At 47.9% G+C, this 18,729-nt stretch overlaps 1 protein-coding gene across 4 annotated transcripts in view; it reads left to right on the top strand.

The window, feature by feature from the left end:
- The window catches only part of PLEKHG4B (pleckstrin homology and RhoGEF domain containing G4B), a 94,102-nt gene that overhangs the window by 5,859 nt on the left and 69,514 nt on the right, over positions 1-18,729 (top strand). For all 4 annotated transcript variants that reach the window (XM_055367952.2, XM_019013267.3, XM_055367951.2 and 1 more), the window contains exon 2: positions 15,058-15,255. In XM_055367952.2, the coding sequence (XP_055223927.2) occupies positions 15,058-15,255 (198 nt within the window). The remainder of the gene's footprint in view (positions 1-15,057; positions 15,256-18,729) is intronic.

The raw sequence follows: 18,729 nt of genomic DNA, 5'->3' as shown, positions 1-18,729 counted from the left end.
CATTTTCCTTATTCCAAAGTCAAACCCCTTACCTGTCATTCAGGCTCCAGATGATTTTCCTCATTCCAAAGTCAAAACCCCTTACCTGTCATTCAGGCTCCAGATCGTTTTCCTCATTCCAAAGTCAAAACCCCTTACCTGCCATTCAGGCTCCAGATCATTTTCGTCATTCCGAAGTAAAAACCCCTTACCTATCAAGCTGTTTGTCCACATTCCATCCTCCCCAGCCCCAGGCAACTCATCTGCTTTCTGTCTCTATGGATTTATCTATTCCGGACATTTCATATCAACGGAATCGCACAATATGTAGGGTTGTGTGTCTGATTTCTTTCACTTAGCACGACGTTTGTGAACCTCATCTGTTGCAGCATGTGTCAGTATTTCATATCTTTTCATGGCTGTATAACTCTCCGCTGTGTGGATAGACCACAGCTTGTCCATTCATCTGTTGATGGACATTTGGACTTTTTCTTTTGGCTTTTGTGGATAGTGCTGCTGTGAACATGTGTTTACAAGTTTTGTGTGTATGTATATTTGCATTTCTCTTGCAGATATACCTCAGAGTGGAATTTCAAGATTCTGTCACAGTTCTGTGTAACTTTTTGACAGACCACCAGACTCGCTCCACAGCAGCTGCACCATTTCCATTCCCACCAGCAAGTGCACAGGTGCAATTTCCCCACATCCGCACCAACACTTGTTCTTTTATATTTTTTACATTATTATTATGGCCATCCTGGTAGGTCTGAACCATTATCTCAGTGTAGTTTTAATTTTCATTATATCTATATATCTTTTGATCCATTATCTATTATTATTCAGTTTATCTATATTTTCTTTTGTTGCTCATGCTTTCAGTGACATATTTAAGAATCCATTGCCACATGCAAAGGCATGAAGGTTTACCCCAATGTTTTCTTCTAAGAATTTTATGGTTTTAGGTCTTGTGTTTAGGTTGCTGATCCATTTTTAGTTAACTTTTGTATGTGGTGTGGGGTAGGGTTCTAACTTCATTCTTCTGTATGTGGCTATTCAGTTGTGTCAGCATTCATTCGTTGAATGAATTATTTTTTCCCCATTTTCAGCCAGGGTCTTTGAACCCTGGGTTTGTTTCCAGACCTCAGTTCTATACCCTCAATGTCAATTCTTCTTTTGTCAGTACCAGGTTGTTTACTGTAGCTTTTTTTTTTTTTTTTTTTTTTTTTTTTTTTTTGAGATGGAGTCTCACTCTGTCGCCAGGCTGGAGTGCAGTGGCACGATCTTGGCTCACTGCAAATTCTGCCTCCCAGGTTCAAGCGATTCTCCTGGCTCAGCCTCCCAAGTAGCTGGGACTACAGGCATGTGCCACCATGCCTGGGTAATTTGTGTGTGTGTGTGTTAGTTTTAGTAGAGAAGGGGTTTCACCGTGTTAGCCAGGATGGTCTCGATCTCCTGACCCTCATGATCCACCCGCCTCAGCCTCCCAAAGTGCTGGGATTACAGGCGTGAGCCACCCCGCCCGGCCGATTACTGTAGCTTTATAATAAGTTTTGAAATCAGGAAGTCTGAGTATTCCAACTTGATTCTTCCTTTTTTTTTTTTTTTTCAAAAAAAATTTTTTGGGGACCGGGTGTGGTGGGTGTCTCATGCTTGTAATCCCAGCACTTTGGGAGGCTGAGGCGGGTGGATCATGAGGTCAGGAGTTTGAGACCAGCCTGGCCAACATAGTGAAACCCCATCTCTACTAAAAATACAAAAAATTAGCTGGGTGTGGTGCTGTGCACCGGTAATCCCAGCTACTCGGGAGGCTGAGGCAGGAGAATTGCATGAATCTGGGAGGCGGAGGTTGCAGTGAGCCGAGATCACGCCATTGCCCTCTAGCCCAGGCGACAGTGCAAGAGTCTGTCTCAAAAAAAAAAAGAAAAATGTATATATTTGCGATTTTGGGGTCCTTGCAATTCTATGCGAATTTGAGGATCATCTTTTTCATTTCTGCAAGAAAGACCGTTGCAGTTTTGATAGGGATTGCACTGAATTTATAGATCACTTTAGGTAGTGTGGACGTCTTACATGTTAAGCCTCCCAATTCCTGAACACACAATGTCTTCCATTTACTTGTGTTTTCTTTAATTTCTTCAGCAATGTTTTGTAGTTTTCAGCAAGCAAGTCTTTTACCTTTACGTTTAAATTTATTCCTAGGTATTTAATTCTTTTAGATGCTATTGTGAATGGAATCATTTTCTTAATTTCCTTTTCAAAGTATTCATTGCTGGTGTATAGAAACATAACTAATTTTTGTGTGTTGTTCTTGTACCCTGCAACTTGACAGAATTTATTTATTAGCCATCTAGCTTTTTGTGGATGTTTTATATTGAGGATTGTGTCATCTGAACACAGAAATGGTTTTCCTTCTTCCTTTCCAATTTGGATGCCTTTTATTTCTTTTTCTTGTTTGATTACTCAGACTAAAACTTTCAGGACAATGTTGCATAGAGGTGTAGAAAGCAGGCATCCCTATTTTGTTCTTGATCTTGGGGAAAACTTTGAGTTTTTCACCATTGAGTATATTAGCTGTGTGTTTTTCATAAATACCTTTTATCATATGGAGGAAGTTTCTATTCTTGGTTTTCTGGGTCTGTTATCATGGAAGGATGTTGGAGTTTGTCAGATGCCTGTTCTGTGTCACTTGAGATGATCATCGGAGCTTTTTCCTTTGTTCTGTTAATGTGGTGTATTACATTGATTGGTTTTCTTACGTTGAGGAACGCTTGCGTTCCAGGAATAATTGCCACTTGGTCACAGTGAATAATCCTTTTAATATGCTGTTAGATTTGGTTTACTAGTGTTTTGTGGAAGATTTAGAACTAATTTTTTGACTCTGCTCTTAAATCTCATTATGTTATATGAAAATATATCTTAAAAATGTAAATTTTGAAATAAGAAATGACCTCTTTGAGAAACAAGTTTGTGCCAAAGGCCAAAATTTAAAATTACTAGAAAGTCTGCAGAAGTTAGTAAAACTAATGCATAAGACTTCAAAATGTAGGTAACTGGAAAAAAGTCTGTAGGGGAAAGACTGTTGTGAGGTTAATCCATATAAAGCCCTGGAAAAAGTCTGTAGGGAGAGACTGTTGTGAGGTTAACCCATATAAAGCCCTGGAAAAAGTCTGTAGGGAGAGACTGTTGTGAGGTTAATCCATATAAAACCCTGGAAAAAGTCTGTAGGGAGAGACTGTTGTGAGGTTAATCCATATAAAACCCTGGAAAAAGTCTGTAGGGAGAGACTGTTGTGAGGTTAATCCATATAAAACCCGGGAAAAAGTCTGTAGGGAGAGACTGTTGTGAGGTTAATCGATATAAAGCCCTGGAAAAAGTCTGTAGGGAGAGACTGTTGTGAGGTTAATCCATATAAAACCCCGGAAAAAGTCTGTAGGGGAGAGACTGTTGTGAGGTAAATCCATACAAAGCCCTGGAAAAAGTCTGTAGGGACAGACTGTTGTGAGGTTAATCCATACAAAACCCTGGAAAAAGTCTGTAGGGAGAGACTGTTGTGAGGTAAATCCATATAAAACCCTGGAGAAGGTCTGTAGGGGAGAGACTGTTGTGAGGTTAATCCATATAAAGCCCTGGAAAAAGTCTGTAGGGGAGAGACTGTTGTGAGGTTAATCCATATAAAACCCTGGAAAAAGTCTGTAGGGACAGACTGTTGTGAGGTTAATACATATAAAGCCCTGGAAAAAGTAGTGGGGAAAGACTGTTGTGAGATTAATCCATATAAAACCCTCTAGTAGTGCCTGACATATACTAGAACTCACATCAGTTTCTGTCATTTTATTATTGTTATGAGTATAATTAAGCTTTTTTTTATGATTTGACTATATTTTGTAAATGGAAATACCGCTACCAAAACCAGAATGCTATAAATAGAATGATGTCTTTTGTTTCCAAAGTTGACCTACTAGAGCAATGTAAATAAAAATAATAATAAAAGCAAGATATTTTGGTGCGAAAGTTATCTCAGGGTAAACACTGTAACCGCCAGTGCTGTGGGTGAGTATTCTCAGGGCAAATGGGTTAGAAGTGTGTGGCACCTGCCCCGTCTCTGCCCGTGCTCCCGCCTGTAAGACACGGGCTCCCTTTTGCCTTCTTCCATGAGTCCAAACTCCCTGAGGCCTCCCCAGAGGCAGAGGCTGCCATGCTTCCTGTAGGGCCTGCAGAACGCTGAGCCAATTAAACATCTTTTCTTTATAAATTACCTAGTCTCGAGTATCTCTTTATAGCAGTGTGAGAACAGACTAATACAGACAGCACCAACACTAACACTAGCACTAACACTCCACCAATGGCTTGGGCCCCGTTGGAACTCCTAGGGTGCTCACGGATTTGGGGCCCTGCCTGGGCGACATCTGTGTGACACGTGGCTTTTTTCTGCTGAGGCTGATGCTGGCTGTGTCTGACCCTTGGGTCTTGGAGCAGGTGGTTATGGTAAGCAAATCTGGTAGAGGCTTCTTGCTAGCACATCTGGCTGAGGCTCCGGGTGAGGCATCAGGAAGTTTGCACCCCTCCATTGCAGAGTTACCGCTCTGTTCCCTCCCTGGGCCCGATCCTTCCCTGGCCCAGGACAGGAGCCTTGCCCTGGGATGGCTGCAGTGTTGTCTGTCTTCAACCTTGTGAACTTGCAGCCAGTGCATGGGGTGGGGACAGACAACACTTGCTGTGTGTGAAGTCAGATGTTCCCACCCAGGTCCCATCGCTCCCACCAGGTGCATCCTGTGAAGTTCAGTGCTGTTGTGAGTGGGTTTTCCCGGGTGCTTTATTCTCATTTTTCCTTTCCCATCTTTGTTCATGGGCTGACACATTTTTCAGGGCTCATTTTTTTTTTCTTTCTGCTTGGATTCAAACGCTGAGCAATTGAGGAGGGAGTATAGCGACCCCCACTCTGGGAGAAGAGGGGATTCAACCCAGCAATGATCAGAGAATGCACCGCACGCAGCGGTTTCCCCAGTTTTCCCTGCATTTGTCTTTACACAGCTGTGTACATTGCCCCACCCTCAACTCTGGATATACTGCCATTTTCTGGATATACTGCCACTTTGCAGAATTCCTGCCAGATCCTTTTCTATTTCTTCTTAAAAATTGATGTGTAGTAGTTGTACATATTTTGGGGTACATGTGATATTTTGATACATGTATACAAAGTGCTGTGATCAGATCAGGGTAGTTGGGATATTCATCACCTCAAACATTTTTCTTTTGTGTTGGGAACATAATGATTCTCTTCTAGCTATATACAGTAATCTATACAACAAGTTATTAACTGTAATTTGCCTACTGTGTTGTAGACCTACTAGAACGTAATCCTTCTATCTGACTGTATTTTTGTACCTCTTAACTAACTTCTTTCCTGTCTTCCTTTCTTTCCCAGCCTCTGGTAACCACTAGTCTACTCTCTACCTTCATGAGATCCATTTTTTAGCTCCCGCGTATGAGTGAAAACTTAGAAGTTTGTGTTTCTGTGCCTGGCTTATTTTACCAAACCACAGCCTAGTCCCAGCACTGATTCCTAAACAACCTCAGCCCAGTCCCAGCACTGATTCACTCACAGATGTGCATATGCCAGTAACTTAATTGCCAGAAAAAACTCAACACTCTTAAGACGACAAAATCCAGCTCTTAACATGCAGTGTCCACCATATCCAGCATATAATAAACATTTCTAAAATACGGATCCTTCAAGGAAGAAAATTATTATAAAGGGGTATAAATGTTCCAATATTAATTGACAACCAGTAACCCAATTTAAAGTGGTATTAAAATAATTTTCTTCATCGCAATAGATAATAAAGCTGATTTTTTTTACACAATTTTGAAAAGAGGAAGAGGGCTGTATTAATCACCGTACAGTATACAAGGTAATTATGATAATCATTTTTCTGGTGAACAAGGCCCCATGGCAGCCTTGCCTCGCCTCAGGCAGAGTCTCTGATAAGTTGTTTGACATCCTTTGAGCTGCATTTCAACCACCATTGCCGCTCAACTCAGATTAAAAGGTGAAAGATGCTTTAGGAAAAGCACAACAATCATGCGTAATTTAAATCATATCTGTGGTTTTTCACTAACACCATAAATTACAACCTTCCTGCTGTAAGACTTCAAATCAAATCAGAACAAGGTGCCAGCTCCCTCCATGGTGGAGAAACACTGCACAGTGGGTGAGGGCTGTTCTGGGTTCTGGTGTTCCCGTCCTGAAGGTGGAGAAACACTCCACAGCGGGTGAGGGGTGTTCTGGGTTCTCGTGTTCCTGTCCTGAAGGTGGAAAAACAGTGCACAGTGGGTGAGGGCTGTTCTGGTTCTGGTGTTCCCGTCCTGAAGGTGGAAAAACAGTGCACAGCGGGTGAGGGCTGTTCTGGGTTCTGGTGTTCCCGTCCTGAAGGTGGAAAAACAGTGCACAGCGGGTGAGGGCTGTTCTGGGCTCTCATGCTACTGTCTTGAAGACTTCTCCATGAGGCTGATTCCCGTCACGGCTGTGGATTCACAGCTGTGGCTGGGGGTCCTGCTCAGAAGCTGCTTTGGAAGGGTGTTAGGTGAAATTTCAAATCCAGTTATGCAAATACACAGTATAGCTCCACTTACCACTTTTGTACCTACTCCTATTTATATTGTTAAATGGAATCTGAAGGTGTTCGAAAGAAACCATATTGATGATTTACGTGGAATCTGCTGTCAGATCTACAATTTAGAAAAATTAGTTTCAATCATCTTGTCAATGGTATCATCCAGAATTAGTTATTTCTCTTTGGAAACATGCATGGCAGTGGTTTGGGGAGGCCGGGTGTGCTGTTTAAAACAGGATCCCAGACAGACCTGGCAAAGCAGCTGGCCTCAGACAAAAGGGAATTCGCTTTTCTTTTGAAGTTGGTTTGTTCTGGTTTCATTCAGCCGTGCTGCTAGCAGCAAAGCCAGCAGACCCTTGGAGGAACAAGAATGCATTTTTCCCTTTGAGACCTGAGAAGCTGTACATCTAATTAGGCCGACACATTTTGGGGACTTTTTTTTTTCTACCTAATGGTTTTCAAGACGACGTAAGCAGGAAAGAATGGTTGTTATCAAGTGCTCTCCTGCAGAACTGTAACATACGGCAGCTGTAGAAGTTGGGGGGGCCCAGGAGCCGAGCACGCACCCGCCGCCTCTCTGTCCTGCTCTGTCGTGGGACCAGGTATTGATGGAAGGCAGCAATTTCCCTAATTGGACGCAATGGTAGAAAAGTTAGATTTGGTATAATTAAGACTATAGGAAATTTTCTTTTAGATTGGTGTAATCTTTTCTGCCTAGCCATGGTTTGGAATGAACAAACCCTTCCTTCCAGCTAAGGTCATATTCAGCATAAAGAACCCAGCTCAGGACTGATTGTGGTTAACATCAGTCTTGCACACTTTTTGTTGAGGGCCTTCACCACTGTAAAAATTCTGAGGGCCCTTGTTTTGAGTGTGAAAGAACTGGGCATAGCATATTGTGGTTCTCCTCCTAGTTATTTTCAGTTCCTTGAGGAAAGCACGAGTACTGCTGCTCCAGGAAAGGCATCTGGGCAGGTTGGGGTCTGTCTCCGGGGGCCTGACAGCTCCCCCATCCAGCCTTTTGTTTTGCAGAAGAAGGTTCCAGTCCTCGGATTAAAATTTTACTGTTTAGATTTCATGATAGAAATTACCTTCCTAAATGCAGAGTTATATTAAAATACTTGCATGTTTATTTATTTCAAGGTATTTTGTTCTTAGTTTGGCAGAAAAATCTGCCAACAGTCCTTGGTGGCCGATTTAATGAACATGTAGAACTGCACTTTGTAATTGTCCACAGCGTGCTCACATTTCAAAACCTGAAACAAATTTAAGTTAGAGGTTTTTGTCAGGACCCCACTGTGCAAGCTCCGTGCATTGCTGAATTCACGAGTGGCTCCCCCTGCAGCAGGGTGAGGGCTGAGAGCAGATGTAGGTGTTGACGTAAGAGCCGGAGCCCAGGGTGGCTGCACAGGCAGGGACAGGAGGAGTGTAGCTGCAGTTTCTGAGTTCTGTGTGCACGTGTGTGCCCACAGGGAGACCGAGGTGCCGCGTACAGCTTCTGTGAGTATGTGCACGTTTGTGTCTACAGGGATATTGAGGTGCCGTGTGCAGCTCCTGGAGTGTGTGTGTGTGTGCATGTTTGTGTCCACAGGGATACCGAGGTGCCATGTGCAGCTCCTGTGTGTGTGTGCACATTGGTGCCCACAGGGATATTGAGGTGCCATGTGCAGCTTCTGTGTGTGTGTGTGCACGTGTGTGTGGTGAGAGATGAGGTGCAGGGCACAGTTCTCGTGTATGAACGTGTGTGTGCACGTGCGCAGGTGTGTAGGTACTGTATGTGTGCCCACATGTGGAGACTCATATGCAGGATGCAGTTCTTATCCGATTCTTTTCCTGGCAAGGCCTGCTCAGTGCAGACATGGGAAGAGGCTGGAATGTGCAGCTTCAGGGGCTGCCCCAGCAGGACTTGTGGATGTAGACCCACCTCTCTCGGGCTTTAGGGTTAGGCATAATGGCTCATTATTAATGCTCAGCCAACTGTAAAGCTGCTCCAGGTCCTGCCCATCTCTGCCTGCTGGAGGAGGGTGCCAGCCCTGCTGAGGCGACCACATGTACCCATCAGGCACAGCCCCTGGGGCTCACTGGACAGGGCCTACTTGATGTTTGCTGTCAGGGACCCTGGACCCCAGAGACCCCATGCTTGGCCCTTCTGGGATCCACTGCTCTCCTCTGCTCTGGGCCCCATCCGGGGCACCCAGGCCCTGGCTCCACCCTGTCCTGCCATTGTAAGTCGCGCGGCGTTGCCCCTGAGGCCTCCAACAAGGCTGGACAGCCCTGGCCTTCCTAGGAGGAAGAAGGGGCTGCCAGGCCTGAAGGTTCACCTGGGAGAGTCTTGGGTGCTCCCTTACCCATCTGCTCATGCAGCGAGACCTTCTTACCCTCAGGCCCTGCTCAGATGCCCCTTCTTCCAGGAAGCTGGCCTAGACTCCGGGCACCGCTGAGGGCTCACTCTGGTATCCCACCTGCCCATCCCCGCCCTGGGTCTGGCCTCACCCTGAACTGTGAGTCCCTGGAGGACAGGGGTTGCCCTGGGCCAGGGCTTGGTAGGCATGTGTCAGTGAGGAGGGGAACTGAGCCAAGGCTTTCTCTGCACTTGCCCTGGTGTGGCCAGGAGCTCTGGCTGGACCTCGGTGGGGCTCATCAGAGAGCAGCTAGCATCACCACCTGGCCCAGTAGCTCCCAATCCAGTGATCCGGGTGGGGCTGGGGCACCAGCTTGGGTCCAGGTGTGCCAGGTGTGTATACCTGGGATTCAGGGATATAGGAATTAGAGTGTGGTGGAGTGGAGCAGCACCTTTCTGGCACAGTAACCACATAGGCTCAGGGAATTAGAAGAGAAGAGGCCTCGAAACAGAGACTACCAGCTTGACCCCAGACTCTGGAGTACTCAGCCATCCCCTGCCACCAGGGCCTGTATCTCCAATGGGCTTCCCTTGTGGATTGGGTTGGTTATGGGAATCGGAAAACCATTTCAGGGGAGTAAGACATTTGCTGGGTGAAGCTTTTCACCAGGACCTGGGAATCTTTCTAAATCTACTCAGGTGATAAAGTCAGTGCATTAGGAACCAGGGATGATGTGGCTTTTGGTGATTGCTGAACTCTTCAAAGAATGTAGAACAGAAACCCAGAGAGGCAAGGCATGCTCCCTTCCTTCCCCCTTGCCATCCTTCCTTCCTGGCACCCTGTTGTACCAACTTTGGGCCAGCGGAACTTTTAGCCTTAGAAGCGTCTTCAGCATCTCCAGCAGAGAGGGTCAAGAATCCAAAATACACAGAAGCCTGAGTGGAAAGCAGGGCTGGTGTAGACAGACTGGGTGCAGATGGCTGGGTGTAGACAGACCGACCTGCACACCAAGCCCTGTTTGGGACGAGGCTTCCTAGACAGGTTTTGATTCAATGGTGGTTTCTGACTGCACAGACAGGAAACCAGAGATGGGCACGGGTACCTGGGCCAGACGCCAGGAGCCATCACTGGGTCCTGATGGGCCTGAGTGGCTGTGACCAGGTGGCAGCCCAGAGCGAGCCTCCTGGGGGTGTGGGTTTCACCCTGGCCTTCTCATTCACCACCCTGCTGTGCTAAGAAAGTGGCCATTGATGGGAACTGGGGCAGAGCAGGGGCAGTGTGGGTGCCCCCGCTGTCCCCAGGGCCCTGCTTGAAGGAGTCACGAGCGTCTGCTGCCCACAGATGTCCTGCTTTTTGCGGGGAGATCAGGAGGTCAGGAGTTTGAGACCAGCCTGGCCAACATGGTGAAACCCCATCTCTACTGAAAATAGCAAAATTAGCCAGGTGCGGTTAGTGGTGATACACACCTGTAGTCCCAGCTACTCGGAAGGCTGAGAGAGGAGAATCACTTGAACCCGGGAGGTGGAGGTTGCAGTAAGCCTAGATCACACCACTGCACTCCAGCCTGGGTGACAGGGCAAGACTCTGTCTCCAAAAAAAAAAAAAAAAAAAAAATCCGGCCAGAGGCAAAGGCCACAGCAGTGAATTAAAAGTACCTCCCATACCCGCCTCCAGGTGCCACACCCTGGGCTACAGCATTGTGGGTATCACCATGTGTTGGTGCCAGAGGGACACGCTAACCCACGGGTGACACAGAAGCTGGGCTGAGCTGGGCTGTGTCCCCTGTGGGCGTGGAGCTGCGAGCCAGGGAGTGCAGATTGGGTGAGAAACAAGCATCTTAACTTTTAAATGTTACCCTCGTTTCAATAAAATTTTAAAGTTAATTGGGAAAATAAATCCTTCATTGAAGAGTGAAGCTTTAAAATGGGTTTTCGGACACCGTCTTCCATTCCTGCTCTACCGCCACCGCCCCATTGGCTAAGTGATTGCACAGAGTTCAGGGCAAAGCTCAGCGAAGTGCCAAGGGACTGGCGGGCACCGGAACTGTACCAGCTGCTCTGCAGCACACGTGCACACACTGGTTGCTCTGCAACACACATGCACACATCCACACAATCTGCAACACATGTGCACACACCCAATCTGCAACACACGTGCACACACCGGTTGCTCTGCAACACACATGCACACACCCACAAAATCTGTAACACGTGCACACACCCAATCTGCAAGACACGTGCACACACCCACACAATCTGCAACACACATGCACACACACACACAATCTGCAACACACGTGCACGCACCCACACAGTCTGCAACACACGTGCACACATCCACACAGTCTGCAACACGTGTACACACTGGCCACTCTGCAGCACACATGCACACATCCATACAATCGGCAACACAGGCACACACTGGCCACTCTGCAACACACATGCACACATCCACACAATCTGCAACACACATGCACACACCCACATAATCTGCAACACACGTGCACGCACCCACAGTCTGCAACACATGCACACACCGGCCACTCTGCAACATACATGCACACATCCACACAATCTGCAACACACGTGCACACACCCACACAATCTGCAACACACGTGCACACATCCACACAATCTGCAACACATGTGCACACACTGGCCACTCTGCAACACACGTGCACACATCCACACAATCTACAACACGTGTGCACACACTGGCCACTCTGCAACACACGTGCACACACCCACACAATCTGCAACACACGTGCACACATCCACACAATCTGCAACACGTGCACACACTGCCACTCTGCAACACACGTGCACACAGCCACACAATCTACAACACGTGTGCACACACTGGCCACTCTGCAACACACGTGCACACAGCCATACAATCTGCAACACACGTGCACACATACAAAATGCAACACGTGTGCACACACCAGCCACTGTGCAACAAACGTGCACACATCCACACTATCTGCAACACATGTGCAGACACCCGCACCGTCTGTCCCTCAGTGAGGCTCATGATCTCGTAAACTGAAAGGCCCTCGGGTTTGAAGTCAGCACACGTTTGTACATTTGGCAGAAACAAGAATCCTGAGTTCTACAAAGACAAGAAATTGGGCTGAGCTGGTGGACCTGTGCTTGCAGGTCCCCTGCCCTGTGTCTGCTCCCTCTCCTGGCCCTGAGGCCTGGACACAGCTGGCAGGGGTTCCTCTGTCCATACGCTGCGCCTGGCCAGGCTTACACTCCTTCAGAGTCCTGCACACACACTGCAGCTCCCTCATCACGAGCAGTCACCTAGTGGCACCCCCAAAGGTGCTCCCCAGAATCGGGGTGCTGCAGACACATCAGGCCAGGAGACAGCACACACTCCGCCCTCAAAGGACACAGGACTCAGGAGCCATCGAAGGCTGCTATGAATAAACCTGGTTCATGGCTCACTTGGGTTACTCAGCACCTCAACCTACCCGATTCTCGGTCTGCAGGCAGCTTCCCTGGGGCAGCTCTGGCCTGGCCCAGGCCCTGAGTGGCCCCAGTGGGAGCCATCCTGGGGAGGTGGTGCAGGTGGGACCCACTGAGTGGAGCATGGGGCCTGCCCCAGTCACCATGGAATCAGGCAGAGGTAGGGCCAGGGCTTGACAGCGCAGTGCACCAGCCATCTCCTTCCTTATGTCGGGCAGTTGAGACGGTGGCCCTGGAGAAGGTGGCCCTGGACAGAGCTCTGGGTTGCTGACCACATCTGGTCTTGAGGGTGGGGGAGGAATGGGCCTGGATTTGGGAATCAGAGAAGTAGGAGGACGTCTCTCCCGGGGACGGCCCAGTGTCGGCATTTCATCTCCTGCAGAATACGTCTCTCCCGGGGATGGCCCAGTGTTGGCATTTCAGCTCCTGCAGAACAGGCCTCTCCCGGGGATGGCCCAGTGTTGGCATTTCATCTCCTGCAGCACAGGCCTCTCCCGGGGACGGCCCAGTGTTGGCATTTCATCTCCTGCAGAATACGTCTCTCCCGGGGACGGCCCAGTGTCGGCATTTCATCTCCTGCAGAATACGTCTCTCCCGGGGATGGCCCAGTGTCGGCATTTCATCTCCTGCAGAATACGTCTCTCCCGGGGATGGCCCAGTGTTGGCATTTCAGCTCCTGCAGAACAGGCCTCTCCCGGGGATGGCCCAGTGTTGGCATTTCATCTCCTGCAGAACAGGCCTCTTCCGGGGATGGCCCAGTGTCGGCATTTCATCTCCTGCAGAATACGTCTCTCCCGGGGATGGCCCAGTGTTGGCATTTCAGCTCCTGCAGAACAGGCCTCTCCCGGGGATGGCCCAGTGTTGGCATTTCATCTCCTGCGGAACAGGCCTCTCCTGGGGATGGCCCAGTGTCGGCATTTCAGCTCCTGCAGAACAGGCCTCTTCCGGGGATGGTCCAGTGTTGGCATTTGAGCTCCTGCAGAACAGGCCTCTCCCGGGGATGGCCCAGTGTTGGCATTTCATCTCCTGCGGAACAGGCCTCTCCTGGGGATGGCCCAGTGTCGGCATTTCATCTCCTGCAGAACACATCTCTCCCGGGGATGGTCCAGTGTTGGCATTTGAGCTCCTGCAGAACAGGCCTCTTCCGGGGATGGCCCAGTGTCGGCATTTCAGCTCCTGCAGAACAGGCCATTCGAGATGCCTCTCCTGGATCGTGTTCCTCTTCCTTCCTGCCCATTTCTCCTGTGTCAATTGAGCATTTGCCCCAAATCCCAAAGCACAGCCATCCTGGTGCCCGATGTGGGTGATTCTGTCCCCGGCCTGAGACAGGCCCACTCATTCTCATGGACTGTGTGACCCTGGCCTGAGACGGGCCCACTCATTCTCATGGACTATGTGTTTGCTGTGTGGCTCAGGTGTGATTTGAGTTTTTGGAAATTAGATCACATAGCATTTCTGCATGAACTCAGACTGTATTTAGATCATTCCTGTCAACAAGTGAGTGGCCGTGTCGGGTGGGTGAGAATGAGCCAGTGTGTGCAGGGAAGGGAGCTGACCCATGGGGTGGCAGGGCCGGCAGGAGGCTCTACTGTGGGACACAGGACTCAGGAACCCAGCCCTGAGCTTCCCTGAGTCACGCGGTTTCCAGAAGCTGAGCTCTGCTACAGGTACCTCCAGTCACAGGCCCAGCTGACAAGACAGACCCTTCTCCCACTGCAGGCCAGAGGAGTCCCTGTTTTATTTTCAATTTCCTTAGGAAATTATCTGAGTGATTAGCTATTCAAAGGTGTTTCTCATGTAACTGTTGTGCCATTATAAAAACTGACTTCACAATTTTTAGCTTCTTTGGCTTTCACTGCCTTGCAGTTCTTTTCTACACACGTGAGCCTTGTGGTATTTCCTCAGGGATTGTTACTCTAAAAACAGCATTACAAATTTTTAAACAAGAATCATTGCCTCTTCATAAAAGCATGTTGCACCAAAATGCCAAGCAGAAATCAGTGGCCAATGATCCTGTTTTTAGGGTGCCAAATGGGCACAATTCAGCAACCTTGGGGAGGGCACCCTAAGGTTTTCACCATCAGTACTGTTTAAATGAAAACAAAATCATCGACACAATTAAAATGTATTTGCTGTGGATGAGCTTGTTTTCTGAGAACAAAGTGGCGCGTGGGCCAGCTCTGTCCTCCCCACAAGTGGTTGTCCCCTCCTCCCTGTACAAACCCAGGAGAGCCGGGAGGAGCAGCTCCTGCAGGACTCACAGCCCCACCCCAAAGACCCTATGCTGTTCAGGTGCAGGGGATGAAACTTACCCTAAATCTAGGCTTGGTTGTGCCTCAGTGCGAGTGTTATAGGAATGGCAGCCCACATTTATAGAGGTGGTATATAGAGCCCCTGCCCCAGGACAGGGCCACGGGTCTGCCTAATGCACCTGCCCCTCTTCTGTGTGACAGCACGAGGAGAACCACCAGGAGCTTGCCCTGCACCATGGATTCACCTGCACATTTTGTCTTTCTCAGTTAACTCACATCATGCCAGACACAGGACAAGGGACTTCTGTGTGGATCCTTCAGTGCCAGCCTTGGACTGTGGTGTGCACCTGTCTTGAGTTATGTCCCTAAAGTTTCTGAATTCTCTCTTTCATTTCAGGATCTGGAATCTCTTGATGCCTGTATCCAGAGGACGCTCTCTGCCTTGTACCCACCGTTTGAAGCCACGGCAGCCACGGTGCTCTGGCAGCTGTTCAGCGTGGCCGAGAGGTGCCACGGTGGGGACGGGCTGCACTGCCTCACCAGCTTCCTCCTCCCAGCCAAGAAGGCCCTGCAGCACCTGCAGCAGGAAGCCTGTGTGAGTACCTCCCCTGTAGCTCTGAGACCGTGGCCAACCTGGAGGAACCTGCCCTTTCCCTGGGCAGGGCAGGAATTGGGCCCATCAGGGCACTGGCTCAGTTCTTTCCTCTGGCTTCTGGCTCCTCCCACCCTCATCCCAAATGAAGGGTCAAACAAGGCTGCATGTCCCAGCAACAAGGATTTCTCAGGCTTCCCAGGAGTGTGGAGCCCTCTTTGTCCCCCACCCCCAATAAACTTGCACTGCACTCTTTGAAGGAAGTAAATAAGTCATTCTTCAGAGCAGGCATCTCAGAACTAAGTTACTACAGCAGTCACAATGCCGGCCCACCTGGAAGGGACTGTACTGAGCACTTCAGAGCTAAGTTACTGCAGCAGTAACAATGAAGGCCCACCTGGAAGGGGTAGTAGTGAGAACCTCAGAGCTAAGTCAGTGCAGCAGTCACGATGCAGGCCCACCTGGAAAGGATTGTAGTGAGCACCTCAGAGCTAGGTCACTGGAGCAGTCACTGTGCAGGCCCACGTGGAAGGGATTGTAGTGAGCACCCAGAGCTAAGTCACTGCAGCAGTCACGATGCAGGCCCACCTGGAAAGGATTGTAGTGAGCACCTCAGAGCTAGGTCACTGCAGCAGTCACTGTGCAGGCCCACCTGGAAGGGATTGTGGTCTCAGTTCCAGACCAGCAAAGTAAGGCCGATACCACGCTAATGCCAGACACACGAAGTTTTTGGTTTCCCAGCACATATACAAGTTATGTTTACACTATAGTCTAAGTGTGCAGTAGCATTAGGTCTAAAAACAGCATACATACCTTAATTTTACAATATTAATTAAAAATGCTAATGATTATCTGAGCCTTTGGTGAGTCATAATCTCTTTATTGGTGGAAGGTCTTGCCTTAGTGTTGATGGCTGCTGACTGATCATGGAAGTGGTTGTGGAAGGTTGGGGTGGCTGTGGCAGCTTCTTAAAATGAGACCACAATGAAGTTTTCCACATTGACTCTTCCTTTTACGAACGATTACTCCAACAGGCAATACTGTTTGACAGCATTTTACCCACCATAGAACTTCTTTCAGAATTGGAGTCGATCCTCTCCCATCCTTCTGTTTATCAACTGAGTTTATGGAATACTCGAAATCCTTTGTTGTCATTTCAACAGTGTTCACAGCATCTTCATCAGGAGCAGATTCCATCTTCTGGTGTTTGTTTGTTTTTTCGAGATGGAGTCTTGCTCTGTCACGCAGGCTGGAGTACAGTGGTGCAATCTCAGCTCACTGCGACCTCCGCCACCCAGGTTCAAGCAATTCTCCTGCCTCAGCCTCCTGAGTAGCTGGGATTACAGGCACGCACCACCATGCCTGGCTGATTTTTGTGTTTTTGGTAGAGGTGGGTTTCACCATGTTGGCCAGGCTGGTCTTAAACTCCTGACCTCAGGTGATCCACCCACCCCAGCCTCCCAACAGATTCCATCTTAATAAACCATGTTCTTTGCTCATCCATAAGAAGCAATTCCTCATCCATTCAAGTTTTATCCTGAGATTGCAGCAGTTCAGTTACATCTTCAGGCTCCACTTCTAATCCTAGTTCTCTTGGTATTTTCGCCACATCTGCAGTTCCTTCCTCCATGGGAGGCTTGAACCCCTGAATGTCATCCATGAGGGTTGGAATCAACCTCTTCTAAACTCCCCCTTCATGTTGATATTTTGACCTCCTCTCATGAATCTTAAATATTCATAATAGCATCCAGAATGGTGAATCCTTTCCAGAGGTTTACAATGTGCTTTGCCGAGATCCATCAGAGGAATCACTCTCTGTGGCAGCTATAGTCTTACAAGATGTATTTCTTAAAAAGACTTGAAAGTCAAAATTACTCTTGAGCCATAGGCTGCAGAATGGATTTTGTGTTACCACAGATGGAAACATTTATCTGCTTGTACATCTTCATCAGAGCTCTTGGGTGACCACATGTACTGTCGGTGAGCAGTAATATTTTGAAAGGCATCTTTTTTTCTGAGCAGTGGGTCTCAACAGTGGGCTTAAAATATCGAGTAAACCATGCTGTAAACAGACGTGCTGTCATCCAGGCTTTGTTGTTCTATTTATAGAGCAAGGCCAAGTAGACTGAGCATGATTCTTAGGGGCCCTGGGAGGTTCAGAATGGTCCATAAGCATCAGCTTCAACTGAAAGTCCCCAGCTGCACCAGCTCCTAACAAGAGAGTCAGCCTGTCCTTTGAAGCTTTGAAGGCAGGCATTGACTTTGCCTCTCTAGCTAGGAAAGTCCTAGACAGCATCTTCTTCCAATAGAAGGCTGTTTTGTCTACATTGAAAATCTGTTGTTAAGCACAGCCACCTTCATCAATGGTCTTAGCCAGATCTTCTGGATTACTTGCTGCAGCTTCTCCATCAGCACCTGCTGCTTCACCTTGCGTTTTTATGTTAAGGAGATGGCTTCATTCCTTAAACCTCATGAACTCACCTCTGTTAGCTTCAAGCTTTTCTTCTGCAGCTTCCTCACCTCTCTCAGCCTTCATAGAACTGAAGAAAGTTAGGGGCTTCATCTGGGTTAGGCTTTGGCTTAAGGGAATGTTGTATCTAGGGTTTGCTCTTCTATCCAGACCACAAAGACTTTCTCCATATCAGCAATAAGGCTGTTTCTCTTTCATATCATTTGTGTGTTCCTTAGAGTGGACTTTTAATTTCCTTCAGTAGCTTTTCTTTAGTGTTTACAGCTTAGCTGACTTCTAGGTGCAGGAGGCCTAGCTTTTGGCCTGGCTGGGGCATTCAGCATGCCTTTCTCACAAAACTTAATCATTTTTAGCTTTTGATTTAATGTGAGAGATGTCCAACTCTTCCTTTGACTTGAATGCTTAGATGCCATTGCAGGGTTGTTACTTAGCCTAATTTCAATATTATTGTGTCTTAGGGAATAGGGAGGCCCAAGGAAAGGGAGAGAGATGGAGGAATGGCCAAGTCAGTGGAGCAGACTTCGGAACACACACAATGTTTATTGATTAAGTTTGCTGTCTTATATTGGCATGGTTCATGGCACACCAAAACAATTACAATAGTAACATCAAAGGACTCTGATTATAGATCATCATAACAGATATAGTAATAATGAGGGAGTTTGAAATATTGTGAGAATTACCAAAATGTGACACAGAGACACAGGGTTGCCACAAATCTTCAGTACGTGAAAAATGCATTATCTGCAGAGTTCAATCAGCTGGAACACAGTAAAACAAGACATGTCTGTACATACAGATAAGTCCCGCTTAATGAATTTATTGTATATTTAGTCTGTTTCTTGGGATATTTATGCTGTAGGTTGTTCTTGAGGCCGGGGTAAAACTGTGGTGATAGCCGGGTTGTGGGTGTGTTGCAGCGAACTGCTGGAAGGCACCTGGCTAGGTCCTAAAAAGCACAGCCTTTCTTAACCAGCACCACTTAGCACTCCGCTGAAGTTGAATTA

Source organism: Gorilla gorilla, chromosome 19, assembly GCF_029281585.2.
Source record: "Gorilla gorilla gorilla isolate KB3781 chromosome 19, NHGRI_mGorGor1-v2.1_pri, whole genome shotgun sequence".
Classification (NCBI taxonomy): domain Eukaryota; kingdom Metazoa; phylum Chordata; class Mammalia; order Primates; family Hominidae; genus Gorilla; species Gorilla gorilla.
Note: the sequence above shows the minus strand (reverse complement) of the source record. Positions and strands in the feature narration are given on the sequence as shown.